Genomic DNA, 27,776 nt, shown 5'->3' on the forward strand with positions numbered 1-27,776 from the left:
TTATATACAGTGGGTCTGATTGGGCTGCCCTGAAAAGCTTCTCAATCCTGGGCTTGACTGCCCTGGTGAGGTTGGGGTTTATCAGTGAAGGGTCTATTCTTCTTTGGATCGACCTAAGGATAGGGATGGCCTGCACAACAGGTCTCCTTTCTCCCACCAACTCTTCGGCAAAATCTCTTTCCTCTTGAGCACCCTGGGTGTCAATGTGGAAGTGGTTTGCTGCTCGAGATAGGACTTCATTTAGGAGGGGCTGGTTGTCGACAGGGGAGTCGGTAACCGGTGGTTCTTTATCTACCGGGGAATATACCCTGTATGTTTCTGGGTCGTCCTCTTCCTCCTCTTGTTCCTCATCGTCCCGATAGTAGCCTGTCCCAGTCTGTTCTTCCAACATGCCCAAATCTGTATACTCACAAAGGGAAGGATCTTCTTGTTCTTGAGAATAAGGGTGAATGTGGAATGGATCTGAAGACTGTGTTGTTTCGAACCGGGACTTTTTACTTGGGGGGATTGGATCTTTGGCGCCTGAGGGTGCTGACCCGTCGGGGTTATAAGTGAGAAAATGTTCAGGATTTTTGGCATAGAAATCTGCCAATGATGACATTTTTGACATGACTATCTATGTCCTCACTAGACCACTCTCTTGAACTGGGAATCACTCTGCCTGGGGGGAGTTTCCCTGTCTCATCTATAATAGAGGTGTGAGACCTGCCTGTCTGTTTGAGAGGAGTGGAATGTTTCTGCGGTGTGGAAGTAGGCTGAGACTGCTTCCTCTGTTTTACCCCCCTCCCCTTGGCTGGAAGAGTGTTTACCCTGCTTCTTTGGGCCTTCAGAGCTTTTTCGACGCCTGGCGTCGAGCTTTGGTAGTGGTGGTACTATCCTTCGACCGTGTAGGTTGGGATTCGGGAATAGGCGTTACTTGGGCTGCTGACGCCAACTGCTGGAGTGCAGTCTGGGGATAGAGGTCGGCTTCGTCTTCCGACGATTGAACCTCGGTTACCTTGGGGAGCGAGGCACTCTTGGCAATAGTGGATGATTGCCTGGAGTCGTGGGGCGATCTAGATTGAGAACGCCCAGAGGACGCCGATTCGGACCATTCCCTATGTGCCCCTTTCCGAGAGCTCGACGTGCGCGTCGAGTCTCAGTGGGACTTTGTGTGTTTGGAAGTGCTGTGAGTTGCGCTTTCGTCGCCGGGGGTCTTCCCCATAGCCGCCCTGCCGGACGACCTTCCGAGGTCGGGGACCTGTGCCTGGCTGTCTTTCGACGCCGTGTTGCCCCCGCCGTCCGAAAGTACAGCGTCGCTGCCGTCGCTGAAGGCACCCTCCGCGGCCATGGCCTCTTGACGCCTGGCGTGGTGGGCTCAACGCTTGGTGGAACGGTCCTTTAGTGTTTTAGGTTTGAACCTACAACACGCTGTGCAATTTGCCTCGGGGTGATCCCTGGGCAAGCAGAGATTGCACGTGGCGTGTCTGTCAACCCAAGGATACTTGCGGTTGCACTTTGGGCAAAATTGGAAAGGGGTACCCTCCATACGCACCTTGAGGCAGCGGGCTGGTAAGTGTAGGAATATATAAGAATGTATATAAGAGTGTAGAGTATGTCCACCACCCACTCTCCCTACTTGTAGGGCAGAGGCCTTCCGAGGCCAGAGGCCTTCCTAGGCCCACTCTGTCGTGAAGCTCTCGACGGTTGCTTTCTTCTCCGGTTCGGCGTCGAGTGTCGAATTTCGGTGATTCGATGTTGGGGTCGAGAAAAAGGGGAAATATAACAATATTTTTCAAAGTATGGCAAATGCCAGGTAACTCCGCTGAATGCTTCCGACCAGTATGGCGGAAAAAAACAATCTGAGGGTCCTAGACGCGTGAGGGATCATGGGGACAGTGGACGTCACACTAGGGATAGTATTACTGGCACGCCCTGTGTCGACGCCCATTTTCGAGTTTCGAAAAACAAACTAATACTCTGCAACTTCCACTAGATGTCTGCCTATGCACAGCATGTGATCTAAGCAGATTCCACAAGCCTCAGAAATATATATATATGACAATGCATTACTTACCTTAAAAGCATTTCTGATGGTTGTATCTGCTTAGATTCACATGCTGTGCATAGGTCCGACATCCAGTGGTCACTGCGGAGTATTGCATTTTGTTTTTCGTAGTCGAAAAGGGACGTCGACAAGGCGTGTCTGAAATACTATCCCTATAGTGACGTGCGTTGTACCCACAATCCCTCACGCGTCGAGGTCCCTCTGTTTGTATTTTTCTGCCCTGAGGGAGCCTTCTAGACGTGAGTGAGTACAGAAAAGAGAGATATAAAAGGAAGTCTATATTCCTTCCATCCGAGCGGGGAGGAAGGGTGGGTGCATGTGAATCTAAGCAGATACAACCATCAGAAATGCTTTTACGGTAAGTAATGCATTGTCTTCTGATGTTTGTTAATCTGCTTAGAATCATATGCTGTGCATAGACTAGCGAGCAGTACCCGGAGTTGGCGGTGGGTTATGAGAAGGAACAGTAGAGAAAAGATGTCTTATGATGCCTGTCCCACCTGGGAGTCAGATCTCGAGTGTGCATCTAGACAGTAGTGTTTTGTAAAGGTGTGCACAGAACTCCAGGTAGCCGCTTTGCAGGTGGACTCAAGGGGAACATTTGCAATAAATGCTATGGACGCCCCCGTGCCTCGAGTAGAGTGTGCTCTTGGCTTAAAGGGCAGATCTCTCTTAGCAAGAGTATAGCAGAGAGTGATGCATTGAACAATACATCTAGAAATAGTGGACTTTGAAACTGCATCCCCTTCTCTTCCTGCTGCCACCGAGACGAAGAACTGATTAGTCTTCCTCAGTGGTCTGGTTCTTTCCATGTAGAACATGACCGCTCTGCGCACATCTAGTGTGTGCAGAGTTTTTTCTCCCAAGTTGGAAGGATTTTGAAAGAATGTTGGCAGTTCTATAGAATGGTTTATGTGGAATTTCAAGATGAATTTCGGAGCAAAACTTGGGTGCGTGCGTAGAACCACCTTATCATTGTGAACTGTAACGAAGGGGTCTAGAACAGAAAGAGCCTGTAGTTCACTTACTCTCCTGATGGAGGTGATAGCGATTAAAAAAGCAGTCTTAAGAGTGAGGTCTTTAAGAGATGCTTTGTGCATGGGTTCGAATGGTGAGCCCATGAGTCTGGTAAGTACCACGTTAAGGTCCCATCCGGGAGCTGGGTCAGCTATCGGGGGGTGTATTCTCTTTACTCCCTCCATGAAGGCCTTTATAACAGGGATCTTCCACCACGACACCTTGAGTTGGGAAGTGGTGTATGCAGAAAGTGCCGCTAGGTGCACTTTAATGGAATTGAACACTAGACCTGAATCCAATAAGTGGGTCAGGTATAGAACAATATGTGTGGGAGAGCAGTCAATCGGGTTGATGCTTTTTCCTCTGCACCAGATGACAAATCTCTTCCACTTGCTAGAATAGCAGTGGTGAGTGTTAGGTTTTCTGGCTTCCCTGAGGATGTCCATGCATCTCTGCGGGAGCTGTAGGTGTCCGAATTCTATGATCTCAGGAGCCAAGCTGCTAAGTTTATGTTCTGGGGGCATGGATGCAGAGTCCTGTCCTTGTCTTGTGTTGTACGGGCAGGGGAGTTTCACTGGGGGAGATAGAGACATCTCCATCAAGTGAGCGAACCATGGCTGTCGGGCCCACATTGGGGCCACCAGTATCATGGTCACTTGTTCCTGGTGCATCTTGTGCACCACCTTGTTGAGAAGGGGAGTCGGGGGAAAAGCGTAAACAAATTTCCCTGACCATTGCATCGACAGACCGTTCCCCTTGGATTGGTTCTGGGGGTACCTGGAGGCGTAACTTAGGCATTGTGAGTTCTCCAGGGTTGCAAATAGGTCTATTTCTGGGAATCCCCATTGTGTGAAGACGTCGAAGACGATGTCTTCGTGCAGTCGCCATTTGTACTCTTCGGGCAGGGGGAAATCTCTGCTGAGTTTGTCTGCCAGCAGATTGAGTTCCCCTGGTACATGTTGTGACAGTAGGAACATGTTTTGTTTGAGAGCCCACTTCCATATATTTTGGGCCAGTTTGGACAGTCCTGGAGAATGGGTGCCCCCCTGCTTGTTGATGTAGTACATGGCTGTGGTGCTGTCTGTAAGGACCAACACAGTCTTGCCTTGTAGGTGTTCCTCGAAGGCTTTTAGCGCCTTGAACACAGCTAGTAGCTCCAGTAGATTTATGTGTTTGGATGCTACGTTCGGAGTCCACACTCCGTGAGCAGTCTGATTGGATAGGTGAGCCCCCCATCCTGTGAGGGATGCGTCTGTGGTTAGAGTGGCTTCCGCCGCGGGTGTGGCAAAGGGTTTCCCTCTTTCCAGGTTTTCCTTTGTCCACCACCGTAGCGAGAGAACCAAGGCCTGCGAGACCACCACTAGATCGTCCCATAGTCCGCTGGCCTGACACCACTGGCTGTTGAGCCACTCTTGCATAGGGCGCATGCACAGGCGCGCGTGAGGTACCAAATAAATACACAACGCCAGCATGCCTAGCAAGCGCATTGATTTGCGTACCGTCACCTCTCGACCGGTCACATATTGAGGGATCTGAAACAGTGGGTTTTGGACCCTCTAGTTGGAGGGGAAGACGAGGCCGTCCTTTGTTTGAATTAGAGCCAACAGGAATTGTTTGATTTGGCTGGGGTCTAGGCTGGACTTCTTTTCGTTGATGGAGAAGCCCAACTGGAACAAAAGGTCTACAGTCTTTTGGGTATTGGAGAAGCATGTTTCGTAAGAATCCCCTGTTATGAGCCAGTCATCGAGGTAAGGGTAAATTGGGATGGACAACCTGCGCAGGTGGGCCGCTGCCACTGCCAGTACCTTCGTGAATACCCTTGGTGCTGATGCTATGCCGAAGGGTAGCACTCTGAACTGGTAGTGTTTGCCCTCTATCATGAACCTGAGGTATTTTCTGTGCGCTGGCAACATTAAAATATGAAAGTATGCATCTTTCATGTCCAATGTTGTCATGTAATCTCCCTGTGATAGCACTGGGATCACTTCCTGTAAGGTCACCATACGAAACTTCTGGGGTTTGATAAACTTGTTCGCTGGGCGCAGATCTAATACAGGGCGCATGGTTAGATCCTTTTTGGGTACAAGGAAGTACACTGAATAAATACCTTCCGTTACCTGAGATAGAGGCACGAGAAGGATGGCAAGGTGTTCCGGTGTCATGCGTCGTCCCCTCGGGGGTCTGTATGTTGGGGAACTGTTGAATTCGATGCAGTATCCGTGGGCTACGGTGGAAAGTACCCAGCGGTCCGACGTTATTCCCTCCCATGCTGGAAGAAAGAATGTTATCCGGCCCCCGACCGGTGTTGCATGGGAGGGGACGCGAATCTTCGCGTCACTTGGGGTTGTTGGGGGCTTGGGAGCCTCTGGGGGTGGACCCCCGACCTCTCCCTTTGCCCCGGCGCTGGCCTCTTTGGCTGTACTGCCCACTATTGGTCTGGTAATTGGTGGCAGGGTACTGTTGCTGCTGATTCTGCTGTTGGCGTTGGCCACGAAAAAAGCGTTTGTTGCCATAGCCGCGTCTGGTAGTGGGCTTAGAGATCTGGTCAAGAGTTTTGATAGTATCAAACTCTTTTTTAGCCATCTCCAGAGCCTCATCCACTGCTTTCCCGAAGAGGTTTGAGTCTTTAACAGGTTTATTTATTAAAGACGCCTGTGTCTCCGGTTTGAACCCTGAGTTGCGCAGCCATACATGGCGGTTTAGGAGTATTCCCTGAACCAGGGAACGTCCCGCTGTCTCTGCAGCATCCAGAGAGTTCTTTACAATACTCTGGTTGACCTGATTTCCTTCGCCAATAGTTGATAGCAGGCGTGTACGTAGTGGTTCCGGCGCTTCTTCAGCGTCTTTGCGCAGTTTGGCCCACTGCGCGTCCGCATAGCTAGCTAGCAAAGAATTGTTGTTCGCAATTCTTGCCGAAAAGGCAGCTGAGGATGTGACTCTCTTTGCAAGGGCATATAACCTCTTGCCCTCCTTGTCAGGTGGTGCCTCGCTGGTGGACAGCGGCACCCCTGCCCTCTTCCTTGTATTAGTTACTACAAGGGAATCCGGAATGGAATGTCCCCTGATGTACAGCGGGTCTGAGGGTGAAGGAGTGAAATGTTTTTCAATTCTTGGATTAACTCCTCTGATTAGTGCGGGTGTGGATAGCGAAGGGATGATTCTTCTCTTTACTGAAGCGAAGAGGGGAATGGTCTGGCTGACTGGGGGTTTCTCCTTAATTACTCTTTCCACAAAGTCTATTTCAGGAGAGATCTCCCCAGTGTCCAGTTCGAAATGTGCTGCTGCTCTGCGCAACAGGGCATTGAATGTGGGCTGATCGTCAATGGGAGACATGTTTCTAACAGGTGAATTGTCAGGAGGATTTAGGTTCAGGACATCAGTGTACGAATATACTGATGGGGATTTGCCAGGGATGAGAAGGTCCTTCTTCTGGATTTTCTCTGAAGCCTTCTCCTACCATGTCTGGGCTGTCTTCCAGACCTTCCTCCTGGTTCTGTCCCTCTTCATCGTCCACAAATTCATCCTCCTCCTCCAAGTATTGTTCCTTACCAGTGAGGTCATACACATTATGGAAGTCTGAGGCTGTGTCCTGCTGGGGATTGACTAGTCTCGGATATTTGGCCCTGGGGTCCTCCTGAGGCCCTTCTCTTGTTCTCTTGGGAGTGGGAGGGTTCTGGGTCTTCATAAACCTCTCCATTCTCTCCATGCAGAGATTGAGCCTTTCCATGGTTTCATGGGGTACCCCTGAGCGGTCTAGCGGGGGAAAATTAGTGTCATCTAGCTGAAAACGGCTCGACCTCTCCCATAACGTCGAGGAAAGTGTCCCGTCGCCTTCCGAAAAGCCTTCCGGTGTGCTGGGGGTCCCCCCGACTGAAGGGGGTAGTCCCTGGCTTTCTTCGGGCTTTTTCGGCGTGTCTTTCGACCTCTGCGTAGCGCTCGACGTGTCTTTCGGCGTACGCTTCTAGGCGTCGGCTACAACGATCCTCGCCAAGCTCTCTGCGACTCGTTTGTCAGCGGAGGGCTGTGGTTTCGACGTTACGGGTGTCGATCGTTCTACGGCGGCGTGCGCTCTCTGCTGGTGCGCGCCGGCCGATGGTTTGGGGGCGGCGCCCTTATTTGCCGAAAGCCCAGTCGCTGGTCGCGGCTGCGAGAGGGGCTTCGAACCTGAACGGTCCGAGGAGGCCGCCGGTGGAACCTGCGTCTCCTTGGGCGCTGATGCTTTCTTCGTCTTCGAGGAAGAAGAGCTATGGGTTGTGTGCTTATGTGTGGTATCGTGTGCGTCAGTGTCGCCGGGGTGTTCATCCCCTTAAGCAGGGCGTGAGCCGAGCCCGTCGGGGCCGGGGACAGACGACGAAGAGCGCAAGCGCTCTTTAGAGGGGTGTACGACTTCCGTAGCGGAGGTCGTGTTATCACGTTCCTCGTCACTGTCGGTGGTAGCAGCGGCGGGTGAAGAATCGGCCTTCGACATAGCGTAGGCCGCCCACCTCTTGACCCTACGGTCTTTTAGAGTCTTTGGCTTCAGAAGCCGACAAGCCGTGCAACCCTCCTCTTTGTGATCGAGGGGCAAGCAGCGGTTACACCGTGAATGCTTGTCCTTCCAAGTAAACTTGCCCTTGCAAAGTGGGCAAAACCTAAAGGGTGTCCTCTCCATAGCCGAGGCAATAAATCGTGATAACGACCCCAAGGGAAAGGAAGGGGAAAAGGAAAGGCATTCTCAGAAAAGAACCAGAGATGTCCCACGACCCCACTCTCCCTACTGTATTTGGCCTGCGAGGCCAGGCCACGTGTTCGGCAACGCCGAAGGATCTCCTCCGCTCGTCCCCTCCGTTGAAGATCTTGCTCGGCGGAGACAGCTTCACAACTGCGTCGAGGGAGGGATCGATATGTTATATATTAAATAGGAAAACGACCAAAGGTCGAGGAGATGGAATCTGCAATGTCTCTCGAGGAGCTCCGCGTAAAGGCGACCAGTAGCTGGGCGAAAAAAAACAATCTGAGGGACCTGGACGCGTGAGGGATTGTGGGTACAACGCACGTCGTAAATAGGGATAGTATTTCAGACACGCCTTGTCGACGTCCCTTTTCGACTACGAAAAACAAAATGCAATACTCCGCAGTGACCACTGGATGTCGGACCTATGCACAGCATGTGATTCTAAGCAGATTAACAAACATCAGAAACATATATATATATACACACACACACACATTACATTGTTTGCACCTCTCAATTCTTTCTGCAAACGTTAGATGGCTGAATGTATAAAAAAACAACACCAAGCAGTTTTTTTCCCACCACGACTGCACCTCTCCCTGCCCCTTCCTCCTTTTTGGATCTTGTTATCCTCCATGTCCTCCCTACAAAGGGAAGGCAGCATGATTCAACCGTTATTCACTTGTTGAGAAATACTTTGCCTCAAACATGAACCTTAGTATTGGCCAAAAAAGGAAAAACGCTCATCTTTGACACTTTAAATAGGCCTATAGGAGCTCTTATTCACTGGGATAGGGTCCTAAATTGTATGAGGTCTTCGAATCAAAAGTTGTATAGGCATAGTCAGGGAAAATCCAATATAAAAAGGTTAATTAAGTAAAATCAAGTGAAGTGAAAAACAAGACTGTCACCAATATTTGTGCAATAGAGTGTCAATTTGGTGTTATCAATCAGTCAAGGACATTTTTCTAGTGAAAATTAGTATAACAGTGGTGGAAAGTAGCAATGCTTCAGGCATTTCATCCTTTTGGGGCTGTTGGATGCATCGAGGCAGGAAAGGGACAGGGGAATCAGGGAGCCAGTGAGCCACGGACCTTTAGATGTTTCTGTAGGGCTGGATTGCCCATTTATGTTGCACTCCTTTAAACAAATCCGATAGGAAGCAGGGGGACGTGTTCACGACACTTCTAGAAACCTCACATATTACAGCATTAAATTCAATAATAAAGCAGCAATTGTAAAAAAGTACATACGTGATTTTTCCGGGTTTTTTCTGTGGACTGCGAAAACACAAAAGAAAACATGAGCATATATTACACACATTGCATACAAACAATTGCTAGGATAGTCATTTTCTTCTGCAAGTCCAAGTTTAAGTGCAGTACGTATCTCAACTTTTTACTCGAGTATGGGCTTCCAGCTGTTAGTATTTGCTTTTTGAATTTCACCAGTTTTAGTCGCGTTTTAACATTTCTGACAATTTTCATCATTGAAGGTTATGCGTATTGAATCCTGCCTTTATTAGAAAACCATTTGTATTGCATTTTAATATTAGTCGTATTTATTGTGAATGAGGATTTTCAAACAAACACCAACATGGCTTGCACAATCCAAGAAGCGTGCACTTTAAAATAGGCACAGAGTAAAAAAATAATTTAAAAAAAAGAAAAAGTCAAATGATAGATTACATCAGTCAGGAAAGATTGGGGCAGAACTAACAAAAAACGAGGGATAAGGTACAAGGAGAAAGGGAGGAATGTGGCAGGATAGAGGGGACATTTTTCAGGAACAACAGATTAACTTTACGTGATGATTTGAAGGATTGGATGTTGGTAAGGTTTAAATCAAGGGGCAAAAGATTAAGGGTGGAGAGGGCAACTACGGAGTGAGAAGAAGTGAGAGGGAGCATTTGGTGAACGTGTAATGGAAAGATTGGTTGGGGAGTTATAGCGCAGTGTATAAGTAGGAAGTAGCAAGAGATAATAGCAACCAGGTGGTGGGAGGACCCAAGCGATAGAAAGACTTCAAAACTGGAGACCAGGATTCCAAGGTGGCATCCACGAGGGGCAGACGTGTCTGAACGTCACTGCGTCTCTTCCCCCTGGGCCACACTACATAAGATTGACAAAAAGAGCGGATTGAGAGCCCGTAAAAGGTGGGACCCCGGCGTGCTACCTACAAGCACAAAGCAGACACTCCGTGAGCCCACACAGTTATACGGCGCTAGTGGGAAGCGGGGAAACTGAGCACCGAGGCGGGAAGACACGCCATCACCCATCTGGGAGACCAGCAAGCCCTCCTCACAATACATGGAACAGGATAGCCGAGCGACGGGACCCGCACCGCAGAAGCGCATAAACTAACCCCCGGGTCAAGCGCCACACCGGGGAACGCTGAGAAGGGGAAGCTGGCCATCCGTACCCCAGAGCGGGAAAAACACTGCCGGGGCAGCACACATACAGCGCCACATCCAGACTCACCAGTGCGCACACCAAAGCGGGTGGAGCGAGACCCAGGGGAGGTGCGAGGAGAACACAGGCAGCAAGTAACTGGCAAAGCTCTCAGGAGAGGGACCCAGACGATTCGATCGCCAAACCAGGCGTAAGCTGAGACCAAGCACTGGCACCGGCGGGAGGATCGCAGTGCCCTGCCCCACCTCCTCCGGAGCAGTGGAACGCCAATATCAACGTTCTACGGTCCCCGACAAAGGAAGAGGGATCTCCCGCCTATATACCCATGGCTAGCAGAACTCCACGGCGAGCGACGGGGGACCAACAAATGCACACGCGGTAAGGCGCGCTCTCCCCTGCAGGAAAACATCAGCCTCCCCACCGGGCAGAAATACCAGGTTACACAGTGGCCTCCCGCGCTCTTGTACGCGGAGGCCATTAGCCTCCCACACTCCCTCAGAGGCATTCGGCAGAGGAGGGGCCTCACAAAGATAAGGGCACCGAGACACGTACTTCCACAGTGGACGCAAAAGAATACAGGGGTTTCCACAGCCCCCCTTCCACACTAGAGCAATTGAAGGGATAGCAGCACTGTCTCCAGAAAGCCAAGAGGACGATGCTCACTAGACACTGAGCAAACTGACATTGAGCACCCCTCGCACTGCCACCATTAAACAAGCCATATACTAGGGCAAAGCCACATCACCCAGTAAAGGAAGAAACTGCATGGGGACTGCACAGACACATTCAGCTCCATAAGTACCCAGCAAGATGATGTTAGGCAAGATCGCATGAAGTACCCTTTGGGTGCACTACAATAACCCTGACCTCCCGGCAATAGGAATCCAACCTTTGGTATAAGCTTGCACTACATAGGTTGGTAGCGTGTTGAGAGAGAGGTCAATGTGAGCTGTAGGGGAGTTACACAGAAATTCACAGTGACAAGTATTCAAATAAACACTTACACTGACCTGGTTTCCCAAATGGCTTACCTTTCTTAGGTCTGTGGCCCTCTTTTGGATGGGAGGTTTTAGAATTCTCTTTGTCATCTTTCTTGTGCTGTTTTCCGCTCATACTTTCTGTGAGTGGCCCCAGAATCCTTGGGAGTAGCCCTGTTGGCAACCCACAAGTCAGCAGCTTTTGTTAGCTTCTTGGGATCAATCTCTTTTGAGTCAGCCGGCATCAAAAATAGATTCCAAGGGGGGGGCGCTGTGGCGCACGGCGAAGATGGCCGCCTGAATCCTGAGCTCCTGCTCCAGTACAAGATCCGTCCAGAAAACATCCGTTTTGGAGCCACCTACGCACCCACAAATGGCTGTGTAGATGAGCCGAGGTCTGGTCCCCAACGTCTCCAAATCCTGGTGGAAATCGGTCTCTGGTTGGGAGCGAGATCCGGCTCGGAGTTCCAGGCAGAGGCAACGCGGAGCCGGGGACTCTGGCGAGGAGGAGGCCGAGTGGGGGCGGGGCCATTGTCAGCAGCCCGCGCCTGACTCGCGCCCACGCTGAGCAGCTGCGGACTGAGAGCTGTTCGGCCGTGAAGACGAGGAGACGTTGTGCCCCCCTCAGGTATGATACCCGCTACTCTTCTGTGGCCCCACACCCTGGAATTTGCGGCGGAGACGCCACTAGACACAGCGGTGACATCCTGTTACGCGGCTGCCCGTGGCAGGGAGCCGGCACGTGGGGCGCGGAGGAATTGGCCCCGAGTGATCCGACACTCCCGGTGGACGGGAAGCCGGTCTCTGTGTTACGTGCGGGCCCACGCCCGCTAAGACATTACATACATTTACGGAGGCCAAAGCCCACGGCTTCGTGAAGCAGCGGGAGGTGAGGCGCCCCTGTGCCAGTGAGGGGGGACTGACGGAAACGCCCTACTAGCGGGCAACATTGCTCCTGATATTACATTGCACGCCCTACATCCGTGTAGTCTCCTGCGGAGTCCTTGCCTCCCGGTCCCCATCCAGAACTGTTTGTCGTGGGTGCACATACGCAGGAGATTACACTACCTTTGGCGACTTCAGGCACGGTCGCCCTAGCGCATGAAGCCCTGTGCTGGTGGCCTGGCCGATCCCACGCGCTGGTGGACACCCAGTCATCTATAAAGGCCCTCTTTGGCATAAACTGTGGCGCGCCCCGAGTTTTGACACCTAACTATGTGGGAGAAAATATCCATCGCTGGTGCCTAACATTGGGCCTTGGTGCCCTGGTACTGGGGTCCCTGCTGGAAAATCTACAGACGTCTTGGGAGCAAGGGGGTGAGTCGGAGGACCCCTGTTGCCCCAGCTGCAAACTCGGTCGTCCTGATCAGGTGGCTTCGCTGAATATCCACAAACGGGCCGGGGCTGGCACCATGGGCAAGCCGCACAGGGCTGGGAAGGGAGGCAAGACGCCCAGTAACAAGAGGAAGGGTCCTATGGATGCATTTACCGGCAGCCAGGCGCCGGACGCCATAACTGAGGTGCACGCTGACGCTAATGAAACTGTCATGATGCCTACCCCCGGAGCACCAGGCCAGGCCCAGCACCCCCGGGAGCAGGCATCACGCACCCGGGTAAAAGCCCAGCGGCCCTTTATAGGGGCTCTTTGGACTCTGTCCTGGCGCCAGGCTCATGTTGGACATCAGTCCTGGCGCCATAGACGCCAGGCTCATAAAGGGAAGTGTTTGGTGCACTTACCTGAAGCAGACCATGCTGCACACTCACCTGATGCAGACCATGCTGCATGAAGAACCAAGCCAAATGAGGCTTAGGAGGGACTATTTTTCTGAAGGAACTATTTTGTTACTTGGGTGGGGCTGTGGAAGAATACTCACCTGGAACTTCTTCCAAGGCTATTTAAGCCACACCCGGACAGCCACACGTGCTTCGCGTTGTTCTGCATCCCAGCAGCTGAACGCTCACCGTGTCTGCTCCTGCACCTGGACTCCAGCCACGCCCGCCTCGAACCTGGAACACCTGTAAGAGAATAAGAGAAGAGAAAGGTGAAAACCAATAACTATTTCAACCTTCTTACCTGCATCCGGAATCTTCACGCCAGCATTCCTGAAGGAAGACTTCCTTTTAAAAGCACTGCGTTGCTCGCTGCAGCGCCGCGCTTCACTCACCTGCTCCCGAGACGCCGCCTGGCTCCATCGCGGCTCTCAGTGCCGGTCGCCGCATCTCTGCACCGCACCTAAGGGAGAGAAGAAGAGACAAAAGGTGAGCCAGGGAACACAAGCCATATTACTTACCGGCTATTCTTAGCGAGCCATTCCGCATCTCGGGTCGGCGCCACATCTCTGGCAGGTACCGCACCCCGGCCCCTATGGGGAAAGGACAAAAGACATTACTGGGGAATTATAAAGACATTTAGAGGAGTCGCCCTCATCACTGACCCGCCGGATTTTACCCCGGCAATTTAACCCTTCAACGCATCGCCTTTGTTCTGCACCTGAAATAAAGGACAGAAAAGACAACATAAATGGAGGCTCACACTTGAACTTTTGCATCTTCCTACTTACAGCGTATCGCTCAGTAAAGTCAAGGGGATTTGCCAGCGCCATTCAGAAAACCAGTGAAGTAACTGGACGAACACGCGCCCCTGCGTCAGAAGCAGGATGGAGAGTTCATCCTTCCAAACCATAAGGTGAGCTTAAACCAGGGGTTTTGGAGGAAGTCAGAGGAGAACGAAGAGGGAAAGGGGGGAGCAAGCACATTATTCAGCAGACCGTTAATCCCCTTTCTCATCTGCAGAAGGATATTCCTACGGGCCAGACAAGCAAGATTTGGGGGTCCTGTTCAATCGGTGGTCCGAATTCTGCGCATCACGCTTGAAGAGGCCACAGCAACCCAGACCAGCGCCTCCGTGGGAGCCAGGTGAGCGTTACAGAAACCCCACCTGCAGACATTGAAGGACGGGAGGACAAGCTGACCATGCTTGTGGAAAATGGATTCCGAGCAGTGAACATGAAACTGGACGATATAGTGTCTACCATTGGCTCCCTGAAGGCAAGAGTTGAAAAAGAGAGCATACGTGTCACTGATGCAGAAAATAGAATTAGTAGTAACGAAGACGCTATCTCACAACATGGTCGTGACATCGCTCAGTTTAAGGAAGGCATGACTAAAATGCAACATAAATGCGAGGATCTTGAATCTAGATCAAGACGTAATAACATCCGTGTGGTCGGCGTGGCTGAGTCATTTGGGAAAGGCCAAATGGAGAAACAACTTGAACAACTGCTTAAAACACTATTCGGTCCTGAGTCATCCTCCGAACATTTCTTGGTGGAGAGAGCCCACCGTACTCTTGCCCCGGCCCCCAAACCAGGTGCTCCCCCCTCGCACAATAATTGCACGGCTGCTTAACTATAGAGATAGGGACACAATCCTGCGGCTGGCCAGGGAGGCTGGTACGCTTCAACACGAGGAATGCCGAATACATATATATCCAGACTTTTCTGCCGTGTCCAGGCGAGCAGGCGATCATATGAACCAGTCAAGAGACTCCTTAGAGACCGCCAGATTCCATATGCTCTGATGTTCCCGGCAAAGATGAGGATCCAACATGCGGGTAGGGCGCATTTTTTTTCAAATCCCCGACTGAGGCCACACAGTATATAGAGACTTCCATACCTCTCCCCCCGAGGGGGGGCAGGCCGGCACAGAACAATAGACCAAGACCTGAGGACTAGGGATCTCCGGCGACCGGATTGGTCTGTATCCTTATGTAGTATCCACTACAGCCTTATGGGTCCTACAAGCAGGGCGGCTCCATTCCATGTGACTATTGGAGACTGGAGCCAATCAGTCGGCCATGTGAGGCAACATGGCTACCCCGGGAATGTTCCATGATTGTTTTTGGGTACATCGTCAAGTTGGGGGTGATGATGAGGGTGGAGGTAAGAGGGGTTGGAAATGGGTGTTCTTGGTGTGGAAATTTGGACCACCTGAAGGGGTTTCATTCGAATACAAGGTTGGCTTCGGCCGGAAGTTTGGTCAATGCCAAAACAAGCTCGACCACGGTTATTGAGTGGGTCAATATTCTGCAGTTGATGTGGGCAGTGGGTGGGACAAAGTTGGGGCAGATGTTGTGGGTTCCTGGTGTCAGATCGGGATGGTTTTGGGAGTTTCTGTTTAAAGTAGTTTGATTGTTAAAATCAGAGAGCGGTTGCATGGCAGAATGGCCGCATCACTTTCGACAGGGGCGAGGCTACGGACAGATGATTTTTACAACATGCGGGTATGGCACAGGCTGATAGGGGCTTAGAAGTCAAGCTACTCCCCTGGAATATTCGCGGGCTTAACAACCCGGTGAAGGCGAGGAGGGTGGCAGCATATTTTACACGCCACGATCCTCATATTCTTTTCATTCAAGAGACGCACGCACTGGGTAATGTCAATTCTGCATTCCTGCCAAGATGGGGCCCCCAGAGATACTACACGGAATACTCAACACGGTCTAGGGGAGTGTTAACCCTCATACACCCCAAGCTGTGCTTTAAATACCACTCCAGTAAAATAGATCCGCTTGGCAGATATGCACTACTCTGGGGGGAGTTGGCGGGATACCAATTAATACTTGTTAATACATATGGGCCAAATGTGGACGATCCACAGGTCTATTGTACGATACTTGATATGCTAACTACGTCAGGGGAGGCACTGATAATCTGGGGCGGCGATCTCAATACTATTTTGGACCAGTCCCTTGAATGGTCCTCTACTGCCCCCAGGGCCCCCTCCAGAGCCGCATTGGTTGTGCGGCAGTTGATGGAACAGATGGATGTGGTAGACGCTTGGCGCACACTGCACCCTACTGAGGAAATTCACCTTTTACTCTTCTGTCCATGATTCCCATTCACGTATCGATTACTGGTTCATTAGCTCACCCCTGGCCGGCATGGTCACCAGTTGTGAAATACACCCCCGCACCCTCTCTGACCACTCACCAGTAACACTTGGCATTCAGCTGGGTGATACCCCTCCTCCAGTTAGACGGTGGAGAATGCCCCCCCGCCATACTCAGGGACACTAATATTTGCGAAGCCCTCCATACTGAGATCACGGAATTTATTGAAATAAATGAGGGATCGGTAACCACTTATGCTACTCTCTGGGAGGCATTCAAGGTCTGGATCCGGGGTACTATCCTGGGCAAGTCCACGGGTATGCTTAAAGCTGTAAAACGGGAGCTGGGTGCAGTCGAAACTAAAATAGGCCTGTTACAAACTGAATATAGCGCCACACAGGACAAGGCAACATTATCGCAAATGCATGTCGCGTTGAAGGAATTCAACGCGTTAGCCAGCAGGGAAGTCTTATACATGGCTGCGCCTGCCTAAGCCCGTAGATATGGGGAGAGTAATAAGGCCGGGAAATTCTTAGCCACCATGCTTAAGACATCGGAGCCCAATCCCTGGTATTTTGACACCCACTGGGGCTTTGGTTAATAAGGTGCAGGACATTAATTCCACCTTCGCTGAGTTTTATTCCTCCCTTTATTCCAATCATGACATCAAAAGTAAAGAAGACTCGTTCCGGTATTTGGATAGCCTAGACCTCCCTACACTGACCCCTGAGACCCATAACATACTGGATCAGCCCATCACTATTGAAGAAATCGTAGAGGCCATTAATGTCAGGGAGCCGTGCCCCCGGCTCGGATGGACTTAGCCCGGAACTATATAAGGAATTTAGGACTGAACTAGCCCCCCTACTGTTAAAAGGTGTGGGAGGAGGCGATGGATCAAGGGAACCTTCCAGAATCGATGCGCAAAGCTATTATTACTGTCCTCCTGAAACCCTGTAGACCTGCACATGACATGGGTTCGTATAGACCGCTCTCCTTGATTAATACCGATGCAAACATTTTCGCCAAGGTGTTAGCCACCAGGCTCCTGCCGTACATGTCGATCCTTGTTCACCCAGACCAGGCGGGCTTTATACCAACTAGATCTACAGCTCTCAACCTGAGGCGCTTGTTTAATGTTATGGCACACATTGATCCCACAACAAAGGCTGCCGTGGTGGCCCTTGATGCTGAGAAGGCCTTCGATTCCGTGTCCTGGTCTTATCTCTTCCTGGAGCTTGAACGATTTAGCTTTGGCCGATACTTTATCAAATGCGTACAGCTACTATATACTCACCCGACTGCTAAGGTTCTGACCAACGCCACTTCGTCCATCTCGTTTAGGCTCTACAGAGGTACCAGGCAGGGCTGTCCCTTTTCACCTATACTTTTCGCACTTACTATCGAGGGCTTAGGATGACCGCCCCACCCCCAGATCAATTCACTATATGCTGACGATACCCTGCTATATGTCCGCGACCCAGTAGAGAACATACAGCACATAATGGTGGACATACATGAGTTCTCGGAATATTCAGGGTACAGAATCAATGTTCCCAAGTCCGAAATATTTCCCCTTACGGATTGTACAGGTAACATCGCTGCAACTGCTGGGCTTAGGCCCACCCAGACTCAAGTACGTTACTTGGGTATTATGGTGGCCAGGGACAAATAATTGTTATATACACAGAACCATGGTGAACTGTTACTGAATTTGACGACCAAGTTCCAAACGTGGGCTAGCCTCCCCTTGTCCTTGTATGGTAGAGTGGCTATTCTCAAAATGTTAGTCTTACCCAAACTCTTATATTATTTTAACAACATTCCAATATGGCCCAGCAAGTCCTTTTTCATGAAACTCAAGTCGCTCGCCTCTAATTTCGTTTGGAATGGGAAGATGGCCAGATTGGGGTGGGATAAAATGGTGGAACCATTCTCACGGGGTGGCATTGCTGTGCCAGATTTTGAACTATATTATCTGGCTGCACAGGCTCAATTTGTTAAACACTGGTTTGACCCTAATGACACATCTCCCCACATCCCCATGGAGAAACATGCTGATCGCCCCAATGACATCAGATCACTTCTTCTTAACCCTGTCTATGGAGACACATGCCCGTTTGATCCGGTATATACAACCATACGCGCCTGGGCCAAGATATATAACAGATTAGGCCTTGAGACCCCCTATGACCCGGAGGTCCTCCTGTGGAACTTCTCGAGTATATCCCCAACATTTGATAAAGCCATTCAACGATCCTGGGATCCTAACAAGTTATTCACACTAAGGGACATGTTCCCAAATGGCACATTCTGTGAACTCACTGACTTCATCGGGATGGTGGGAGGAGGCCCACTTAAACGCTTTCAATATCATCATATGAAAACTGCTTTTGCGGCTAGATGGCCATCTTTCCCGTTGGAACCCCAGGTACATGAATGTATAGGGGAAATAGTATCCCCTAATAGTCACAATAAAGGGGTCTCGTTGGTATACTCACTAGTACAAACCCACTCCCCGTCACATAATACGATAAGAGAGACCTGGGAGCGGGATACGTGCACTCAGATTGATGAAATACGGTGGTCACGCTTCTGTCAACTCACCAGATCCGTCTCTATGAACGCAGGGCTACGGCTGATCCAGTTTAAAGTTCTGAATCAGCTCCACTATGCCCCCGCCAGACTGGCCAAATTTGTTGAGAGTTGCACGGGAGCCTGCCCCAAGTGCAATGCACCAAACGCTAGCCCCTACCACATGTACTGGTCATGCCCTTTGATTATGGAATTCTGGCGGGAGGTGGCAGAACTCCTCGAAGATATAACGTTGATTCCGGCGACCCTGTCCCCCTTAAAGTACTTGCTTGGTGACATTGGTAAGGTGAAAGAAACTACGAGGCGTTTATTTAATATTTCATGGTTTGTCGCCAAGCGCTGTATCCTTAAATCATGGAAGTCTACAACTGCACCATCCAGAGGCAATTTCTTAAAAGACTTATGTTTGGTAAACGACGATGAAGAACTTTTTGTTTTATCGGTCCCGACACAGTGTCGGCCCAAAGACATTTGGTCACTGTTGCGTACTTATTTGTGTTCCCAGATACCGGACGAGGATGCTACGCCTCTCCCTTCGCCATGATGTGGGATGTTTGATGTGTTTTTTTGCTACTCTGTATATATGTGCCAATACTGTACATGCCTCAATACCTTGTCAAATTCTTTCTTTAGTGGACGGTCTGAATGCTAACCTGCTCTCTTAATAAAATAAATGTTTTTTTAAAAAAAAATAGATTCCAACAAAAATTGATTTCTCATTCATTCAAAGGAGTTCACTCTGTAACCCCTAACACAACCATCTAAGTTTTTCAAACATTCACACACCCACGTAGCCCAAGGGGTACCCGCAGTCTTTTTGAGGGTCCTAAACCTCTTAAGGTACTAGGAAGGAGTTTCCCCAAATCTAGCTTCACATTTTCATACTCCAATCTTTCAAGTTTCCCCCACCTCCACTACAGCACCAGTTGCAACATGGGGGAGCCTGGACAAAAGCCAAGGAATCAACTGATTCCCTGTGAAACCCTGAATCCCATAGTTATATTCAAAAGCACCCAATCAATCCAAAATATCAGTTTCAGATCATACATACTCTTTGAACTGGATGACCTAGAAGACTCTGGGATAGAAACATTCTCAAGAGACAATTTGTTCATTTCAAGAGCATGTTGCTGTTGCATTTCCATTTCCCTTAGTTTGATGTCCTGAGGTTTGGTTTCAGCTTGGATTTGTAATCTTTTGAATTATAACTCAAGTCTCATTTTCTCAAGAGACACAAATTCTGGACTCAGTGATGGACCTTGTGGGGGTCCCTATGGATACAGGTTGAGGCATAAGGGCCTGTTGAGGTAAAGAGGAGCTCTCTTCTTGATATTCTTCTGACTCTTCAACAATATTAGAGTTAGACTATGAAATATCATCCTCATTATCATTTTCCACATTCCCTGGGTTAGTAAGTGTGACAGCCCTACTACCCAGACTTTGATTATTCAACAATCTTGCAATTAGTTCATGTTTCTTTCCTTTAACAGGGAGATTCCTGACTTTACACATTTCGGTCAGTTGCTCTACTGTTAGAAGGGCCAGGGCTTCCTGCCTAAAGTTATCCATAGCTGGCATGTTACAATTGCTTTTCTAGTGGAGCTTAGCCTTGTGAAGGTTTTTAGTTGAACAAAAGCAAAGTAAATTCTTAGTTTAGGCAAGATCGTATGAAGTATCCTTTGGGTGCAATAGAACAACCCTGACCTCCTGGCAATAGGAACCCAACCTTTGGTATAAGCTTGTGCTACACAGGTTGGTAGCATGTTGAGCAGCCAGGCTGATCTGAAGAGAGGTCAATGTTAGCTGTGGGGGAGTTACACAGAGATTCACAGTGACAAGTATTCAAATATACACTTACACACACAAGGTTTCTTGAATAAACAATTATTAATTTATCAGTCAGTTAGAAGAAGCCTTCTTCAGAAGGGAGCAATATAGACACACAAATACATTCCAAAACTACATACTCTTAGTTTCTAAATCAGTAAAGACCCTTCTGGGATGGCCCACAGTCACAATCTACACCCTCAGGTGGCTTCAATAGCTAGGGTGCTGGGGACATTAATATCTTACTGTTGCATTTAGAATACTCTTAGAACTTGGTCAAAGGAAAAGGTTATTAGAAAAAGCAAAAGACCACAAATATTCTTAAGCAGGCAAATACGTTTGGATCCCCTAAGCAGAGTCATTCAGTATAACAGGTTAAATCAAAGTCAATGGGCAAAAGTCTATATGAGCTGAAGCACAGAAGGTGATGTGTGACACAATGTAAAAGATGATGCCTATGGAGTGTGTCAGACTCCACAACCAAAAACACAGTGTTCAAAATCACATTAAAATATATGAGAGTGGGGAAAAAGGGTATTGCTCTCTCCAGGTTAAAAAAATCAAGTCCTCAAAATCCAGCAAAGTTGCTGGTGGTCTCCAAGGTAGAGGGGAATAAGCACATTTCTGAGAATTCTCACTAACAGAAGGGACCCGGTGGACAAGAAGATTCTAGATACCCCCAGGTCCAAGAGTGAAGTGAAACCCTCACCAAAACACCTGAAGCGTGCAACACTTGGAGAAAGGAATCACCACTCCACCCCCATTAACCCTGACCATGCTTGCACACCTAAAGGAATACCCAGACCCGGAGAGCGGCACACATGTCCAAATCAAGGGGGTAGTCAACACGGGCCTCGGTGCAGACCCTAACGCACAGGCAAGAATCAGATATGGTCCAGTTGTGGAGCACCGACTCCGCCACACAACCGAAAGGAAAAGGACAAGAGGTTCAACAGGCAAAGTTAGATCAGGCCACCGCACAGGCAGGAATGGCCACGAAGGAAGACATGCAGTCCTGGTTCAAGAAATTCCAAGACCAATTCATGACCACGGTCCACACCCAATTCGAAACCATGAAGGAAGAGATGAAACAGGCAATGCAGGCGATAAAAATAGATCTGACAGACCTCGGGGAAAGAACAGACATGTTAAAGAAAATTGTGCAGAACATGAAGGAAGAAACACAGCAATACGGAGAGACCCAAGAACGCCTGGCCCGCCCAACATACAATCTCAAACTCCAATGTGAGGACTTAACCCGCTCCCAGAGATCGAACATCAGAATCAAGAACATTGTGGAAACGGTTGAGGACAAAGACCTTAAGGAAGCAGTCCGGCAGGTCTTCAAAGATATTCTCTCCTACGAATAGGATAGAGACATCCGAATAGACAGTATCCAACGGGTGGGCCCACGAAGAACAGGCGAACCAGGAGCACGACCCAGGGCATCCTGATTGCACTCACATCATACACCCAGAAGGAGCAGATCCTCCGTAGATCAAGGACAACGGATCAGATACGGATGAACGGGGTGGAGATACAACTATTTCAGGACCTGGCGCAGTCTACACACCAGAAAAGGAAAAGGATGGGCCCAATAATCAAAGAACTTGTAGGAAAACAAATCAGATATAAATGGACATTCCCCTTCGAGCTACTCTTTACGTGGGAAGGAAAACAGCAGAGGATCACCACATGCGAGGAAGGCCTACGGATCATGGACATACAAGATCAAGAAACAGACCTGGAAGCCAGGGGAGAATCGACAGAGCCGAAGAGAAACTCCTGGGAACGGAAGGCGATCCACAGAAAAACACGCCAATCAAGCAAAACGAAGTAGGAACACTACAGGGGGCGCACCGGAACCCGAACATTGGAACAAAATCAACAGCCCTGCGGGTGACAGCATTGCCACTAACTAGCCCCGAAAAGGGCACCGGGAGCAAAAATCCAGACACCAGATGACGGCGTGGGGGGTGGGGGAGAGATCGCCCATTGCCATCGTATGGAATCCACAATGGCAACGGGCAAATCACAATCAAAAGGAAGAAGTTGGAGCGTCAGGTGTAGAAACTCCAAGCAGATATCCTGCTGTACCAGGAAACTTATAAGGAAAAGAGACAGGACACTGGTCAGAATCAGGGGAGCGTCCCAAGTATACCATGTGAATGCAGGGGGTGAGGGGGGAGAGCAGGGTTCCTCATAGCTATACTAGATAAGCTGAATGCCCAAGTGCATAAGTCACTGGCTGATGAGGAGGGGCGTAACCTCTTCCTTAACGTAATCATTGGAGACAAACCGCTCACCTTAGCTTCGGCATATGCGCCCAACACAGGGCAAGAGGGCTTCCTGAAGACGACTAAGGGCACTACAGGGTTTCGTCACAGGGGAACTAATACTTGGGGGAGACACCTCACCATAGCATGGGACCCACAAAGGGATAGGAGTAACACGACACAGACAGGGGCTATATCCCCGTCAAGAGCTTTCAGGAAAACATTAGAGACTCTAGCGCTACGGGATATCTGGCGTTTAAAAAAAGGGGATGTGCAGGGATTCACCCACTTCTCACGTACACAATTCCCAATCCAGAAATGACTATATTTGGGCGCCCACGGGATTAATCGGGAAAGTGGTAGAAGTAGCAATTGGTCTGATCTCCCTTTCGGATCAAGCCCCATTAACAGCACAGTTCCATCAACAACCAACAGAGAGGGGTCTGGTCTTGGGAGGTTCCTGGAGGACATCCTCCACGACAGTGTACAGGTGGGACTGGTCAGGGAAAAGATAGAGCGCTGCTTTGTAGAAAACGATAGGGGGGGCCTCAGGGGGTGATATAGGATGCCTTTAAGGCCATCCTACGAGGTGAATTGCTAGCATTGAAGGCACAAAGGGATAAAAAGAGTAGGAAATGGGAGGAGGAGCTAGAGGGAGAACTGAAGGCAGCACAGAATGAAAAGGTTAAGAACCACGGTAAAAAGACCAAACTAGCTCTGAGGCACATACAAGGGTAGCTGGGCCTGCTACAGAATAAAAAAAGCAGAAATTGTCCTTTTAAACCTAAAGTACAGGTACTATATATAAGCACCAACAAAGCAGATAAGCTGTTAGCCAGACAGTTCCGAGAGAAGGGGCGCAAGACTACCATACAACAGTTAGACAGTAAGGGCCAGATGAAAACGACTAACGAAGACATGGGAGAGATAATGAGGGCTTACTATCAGCTCCTGTACCAGTCAGATTCACCCACAGAAGATAAGCAGAAGGCACCCCTACACAGTATACAACTTACCCCCAGATCATGGATGCGGATAGAAAGGCGTAACTAAATATACAAGAAGTAGAGGTTCGTCAGGCTATCAAAAACCTAACGAAAAATAAAGCACTGGGGCCAGACGGCTACTCAGAAGCCTTCTATAAAAAGTATAGGGCAATACTCACGACGAAAATGACAAAGCTATACAATACGTTTAGGGCACAAGGGAACATCAGAGACTCCATGAATGAAACAAAGCTGCTCGTCTTCTCCAAACCAGGGAAGGACCCGGCACTCCCGGGATCGTACCGACCGATAGGTCCGATTAATCTGGATGCTAAATGTAAGAGGATTCAATTCAGCACTACAGCTAAGTTAACGCCTAGTCTAGAATACTGAATGAAAACCCTTATTGATATATCTTTAGGTCCAGTTCATGCGTTCTGGATGACTACCCCTGTATAACACCCCTCTCTTGGAATCCCCCTGACCCCACTGAGCCAAGAAGTAGTTCTGTTTTGCAAGTTTAAAAGGTTTATTTGATAATTTAAAATAGATATATATATATATCACGCTTTATAATAAATTAATAATTGAATAGCACACTTAATCTGATATGATAAAGATCAACAACGGAGAATCTGGCACTAGCACACTTCTTTATAATTACTAAGGAGTTGAGATGAAATGGATAAGGTAGCACACTGGTAAATAGGAACAGAAGTATAATGTGGTAGAAAATGCTTTATAGAGTTCAAATGGATGTAATGTTGAATGAAAATGCAATACAGAAAATACTCAATATGATTTCAACCCAACAATGTAATCACTTTCCTCTGGCAATCCACTCCCCCCCTCTTTATGCAATGCAAGGGAATGGGAGGAAAGCACACAGTTCTCAGAAATGCAATCAATGTAATCAGTTCAATCCAGCAAGCTTAGACAACAGAAAACAGATAGGAGTTTTGAAAACACAGGCCCAAATGCTTTGATATGTGCTAGCAATGGATGAGAAATATGCTAAACGCTTTTAATTCCCTTACAGAGGTTCAGGGTGAGTGGTATCTAGTTAATATTAGTCCAGGCTCACACTAGCAATGATGCAGGGATAGTTAGCAGGTTAAACGAATTTCTGGCAAATGGAAATCAGCAGCAGCCGTTTTTACATGTGAAGAAATTGCAAATCGCGGTAAAATTCGCGGATGCGTGTTCCGCGATTGCGGTAAAACTATAAGGGGTAGGAATGCGGTTCTAGGTTCGTAGGAAAGCCACGATTCTAACCTTTCAGATGAAAGTTATTGCAAGTCTCTAGCACAAACGGTTGCGGAGATATGAGCGATTAAATAAAGGTCGTTTTTCAGATTTGAAATTTTAAAGTTTCAAAAAGACAAGTGCAGCTTTTTGCAGCTAGAATGACAGGTGACAGATTTGGAGCTATCAAGCAGTTCTACTTAGGTTAAATAGATTGAATTAGATGAATTTAAACTAAAAGCTTGGTTCTACACAGTTTGCTATGTACTCACACTATATTCTTGAGTGAAATGGGCCTCGCCATGGATCTGGTCAGGGTTTTAGACTGGGCTCTGGTCACTCTCTGGGCACAGCACTGCTTTCTCCCTCTGGTCTGGTCTCTTAGTTCTGGATAGATTGATGAATTTGAAGTCTGGATCTCTGGATGTTGTGTGGAGGTAAGTATGGATTTTTCCGGCAGAGCGTCCCGCTGCAGATGGATTTGGGAAGTCCCTATCTGTCCTGTCTGTCTGCTTTTATGTGTTTAGAATGTGGGTGTGTTCTAGCATCACTGACCCTACCTCTCTCTCAGCTTCTAATTGGTCAAACTTCCATTCCTCCGCTTGATTGGCAAACTGAACTGTGAGTCAGATTGATGTCATTTTACAGCCTGCAGAAAGTCCACTCCTCCTGTCAACTTACACACAAATCTAGATTTGAAACAAATACATATTTGCAGAGGTACATATTGTTTTAAAATCATATGCACCCATCATGCATTACAGGAGGTATCCCCTGTTCAAACTCTGCTCTTCCTGGGAGCTTGCATTCAGAACTGGCACATATTTCACTTTTTAACTGCTTTTTCAATTTCCGACATGGACCCAACTTTACATACATGTGTGCAGGGGGTAGGGACATTAACTGATGAAGTTTCAGATTTTTAACATGCACACATTTAGAGTAATATCCACTTTTCCGCTAAAACCCCCCTGAACATACCACCGGTTCCTACCACGTCTTAAACTGTGGGCAGAAAAATCACAAGAATTATGGTATCATTTATAAAATTTTCACATGTCCGCTCTATGAGTTATTCATCTTTTTAAAGTTATGTTCTGGCTCCAAAGGGGTGTGGTTTACCCTCAGCACAAGGTTGAATTTCTGGTTCTTTCCAGTTCTGCCAAGCCAGCTTGCTCTCACAGGCAGTGCTCCTCCCAGCTCCTGCCAAGAGGAAGCTACAATTTACGACTGCGGTAATAAAAACCTTTGCCTGAGTGAAGAGGGCTTTGTTCACTCTCTTGCAGAGCACAGATAATTCAATTATCAGATGGATGGCATATCCTTAGCTTGGGCAGCAAAAGGAAGGTTGGCCTGGGAACACAGTGGTGACTCAAGTTTCACTCCTGATGGGTAGTTGCTAGGCAAAATCAAGTTCCTTAAGCCAGACCTTCAGCTAACTTTTTGTTGCTTTTAAAATAACTTGTAATTTTACACATGCAGCTAGAATGCTGATTCTAAGTGCAAAACTATGACATTTCAACAGTTACAAAGGCATGTGACACCAAACATAGGTCACTCATTTAATTTAACATTTTCGATTTTGGTGGTTTTAAATCCAGTTGCAGTTAGGCTTAAGCTGCTGACTCCATAGCATTTTTGTTATAAGCATTGTTTTTGGGCTCTTCATTTCCCAGGTTTTGTAGGCACACAAAACTCCATTCTGCCAAATGTCTGCTGGTGTTCAGTGAATATTTTGCACATGTTGCAAGGTTTGAAATAGGCATTTTGCTTGCCTTCAGAAAAACACACAGAGTGGTTTTAAAACGCCGGCTTTTGGATAGTGGTGAGTACTGGTACTGCACTCATTTTTGGGATTTAAGAAATGAATTCCCCACACTTCTAGGTTGCATTTGGCAATCAGCATTGCCATTCCCAATGGTTTCAGACTACTGTGCGGGTAGTCCAATGGTGGTTTTAAAGCGCTTTGAAGCTAACCGGCGCTACTGTTTTTCCTTTGGCAACCCATTTCCCTCATGGCAACCCGGCCTTTCATTCTCGCACTGGTGGGTGGCAAGTGAGGCAACCATTTTGGTGGGCGCACAAACTGCGCAGCTTTCCTGGATTTCGGCGCACATGTGGGTTTTCCGCCATCTTGAATTTCCTAAGCCCACAGCACCAAATGTTGTAGCAGGATAGCTTAAACGTGGGTCAGGACACCCAACAAGTCCCCCCCACGCGACTGCACTTTGAATTTGAGTCGATGGGGAGTCGCGTGCACAAGGGTTTTGACCCATGCACCGGTCTGTCCGCATAATCTTCTTCCTCTTCTGTAGATGGCACAGTTCAGCATCTTCTTCTCCATCCGGTACTGATCGATCGGTTCTCCTCGCCGGTCCTGATGGGAGTATTGGGCGGTCCACTGGGCCCATTGGATCTCCGTTCCCGGTCTCCGGATCGTCCTTCTTGGTCATCCTTCATGGTTTCATCTCTCCTAGGATGATAAAGCAAAAGCGGCAATATCTACTCATAGGCGATTTTTTCCACCACTGTTGAGATAGTGGGGCAGCATATGCATTTTATCATAACGAAACATTACATTCTTATTTTAATAAAAACAGTATGACTAAGAGACAGTTTCATACAATCACAGTATGTTAGAGACTAGATGTGGTATGTTTTATGATTGGAACTGAATTAGTCTGATACAGTACCCGCTAGGATTCCAGAGGATTCCTCCAGTTGTTGCAGAGTGTGCCTGGGATGGCAACATTTCAACTGGTTTATGTGGACCCACTTGTCTTCCCCCTC

The 27,776-nt window shown here is 48.6% G+C and overlaps 1 protein-coding gene across 6 annotated transcripts in view; it reads right to left on the bottom strand.

The window, feature by feature from the left end:
• Positions 1 to 27,776, bottom strand: part of MYSM1 (Myb like, SWIRM and MPN domains 1) — a 1,148,256-nt gene that overhangs the window by 872,644 nt on the left and 247,836 nt on the right. For all 6 annotated transcript variants that reach the window (XM_069642083.1, XM_069642079.1, XM_069642082.1 and 3 more), the window contains one exon: positions 9,032 to 9,058. Coding sequence is in view for 4 of the 6 variants with exons in the window: in XM_069642079.1 (XP_069498180.1) it covers positions 9,032 to 9,058 (27 nt within the window). In the remaining 2 variants the exon portion in view is untranslated. The remainder of the gene's footprint in view (positions 1 to 9,031; positions 9,059 to 27,776) is intronic.

Source organism: Ambystoma mexicanum, chromosome 1q (genome assembly GCF_040938575.1).
Source record: "Ambystoma mexicanum isolate Mex_15411 chromosome 1q, UKY_AmexF1_1, whole genome shotgun sequence".
Taxonomy (NCBI): domain Eukaryota; kingdom Metazoa; phylum Chordata; class Amphibia; order Caudata; family Ambystomatidae; genus Ambystoma; species Ambystoma mexicanum.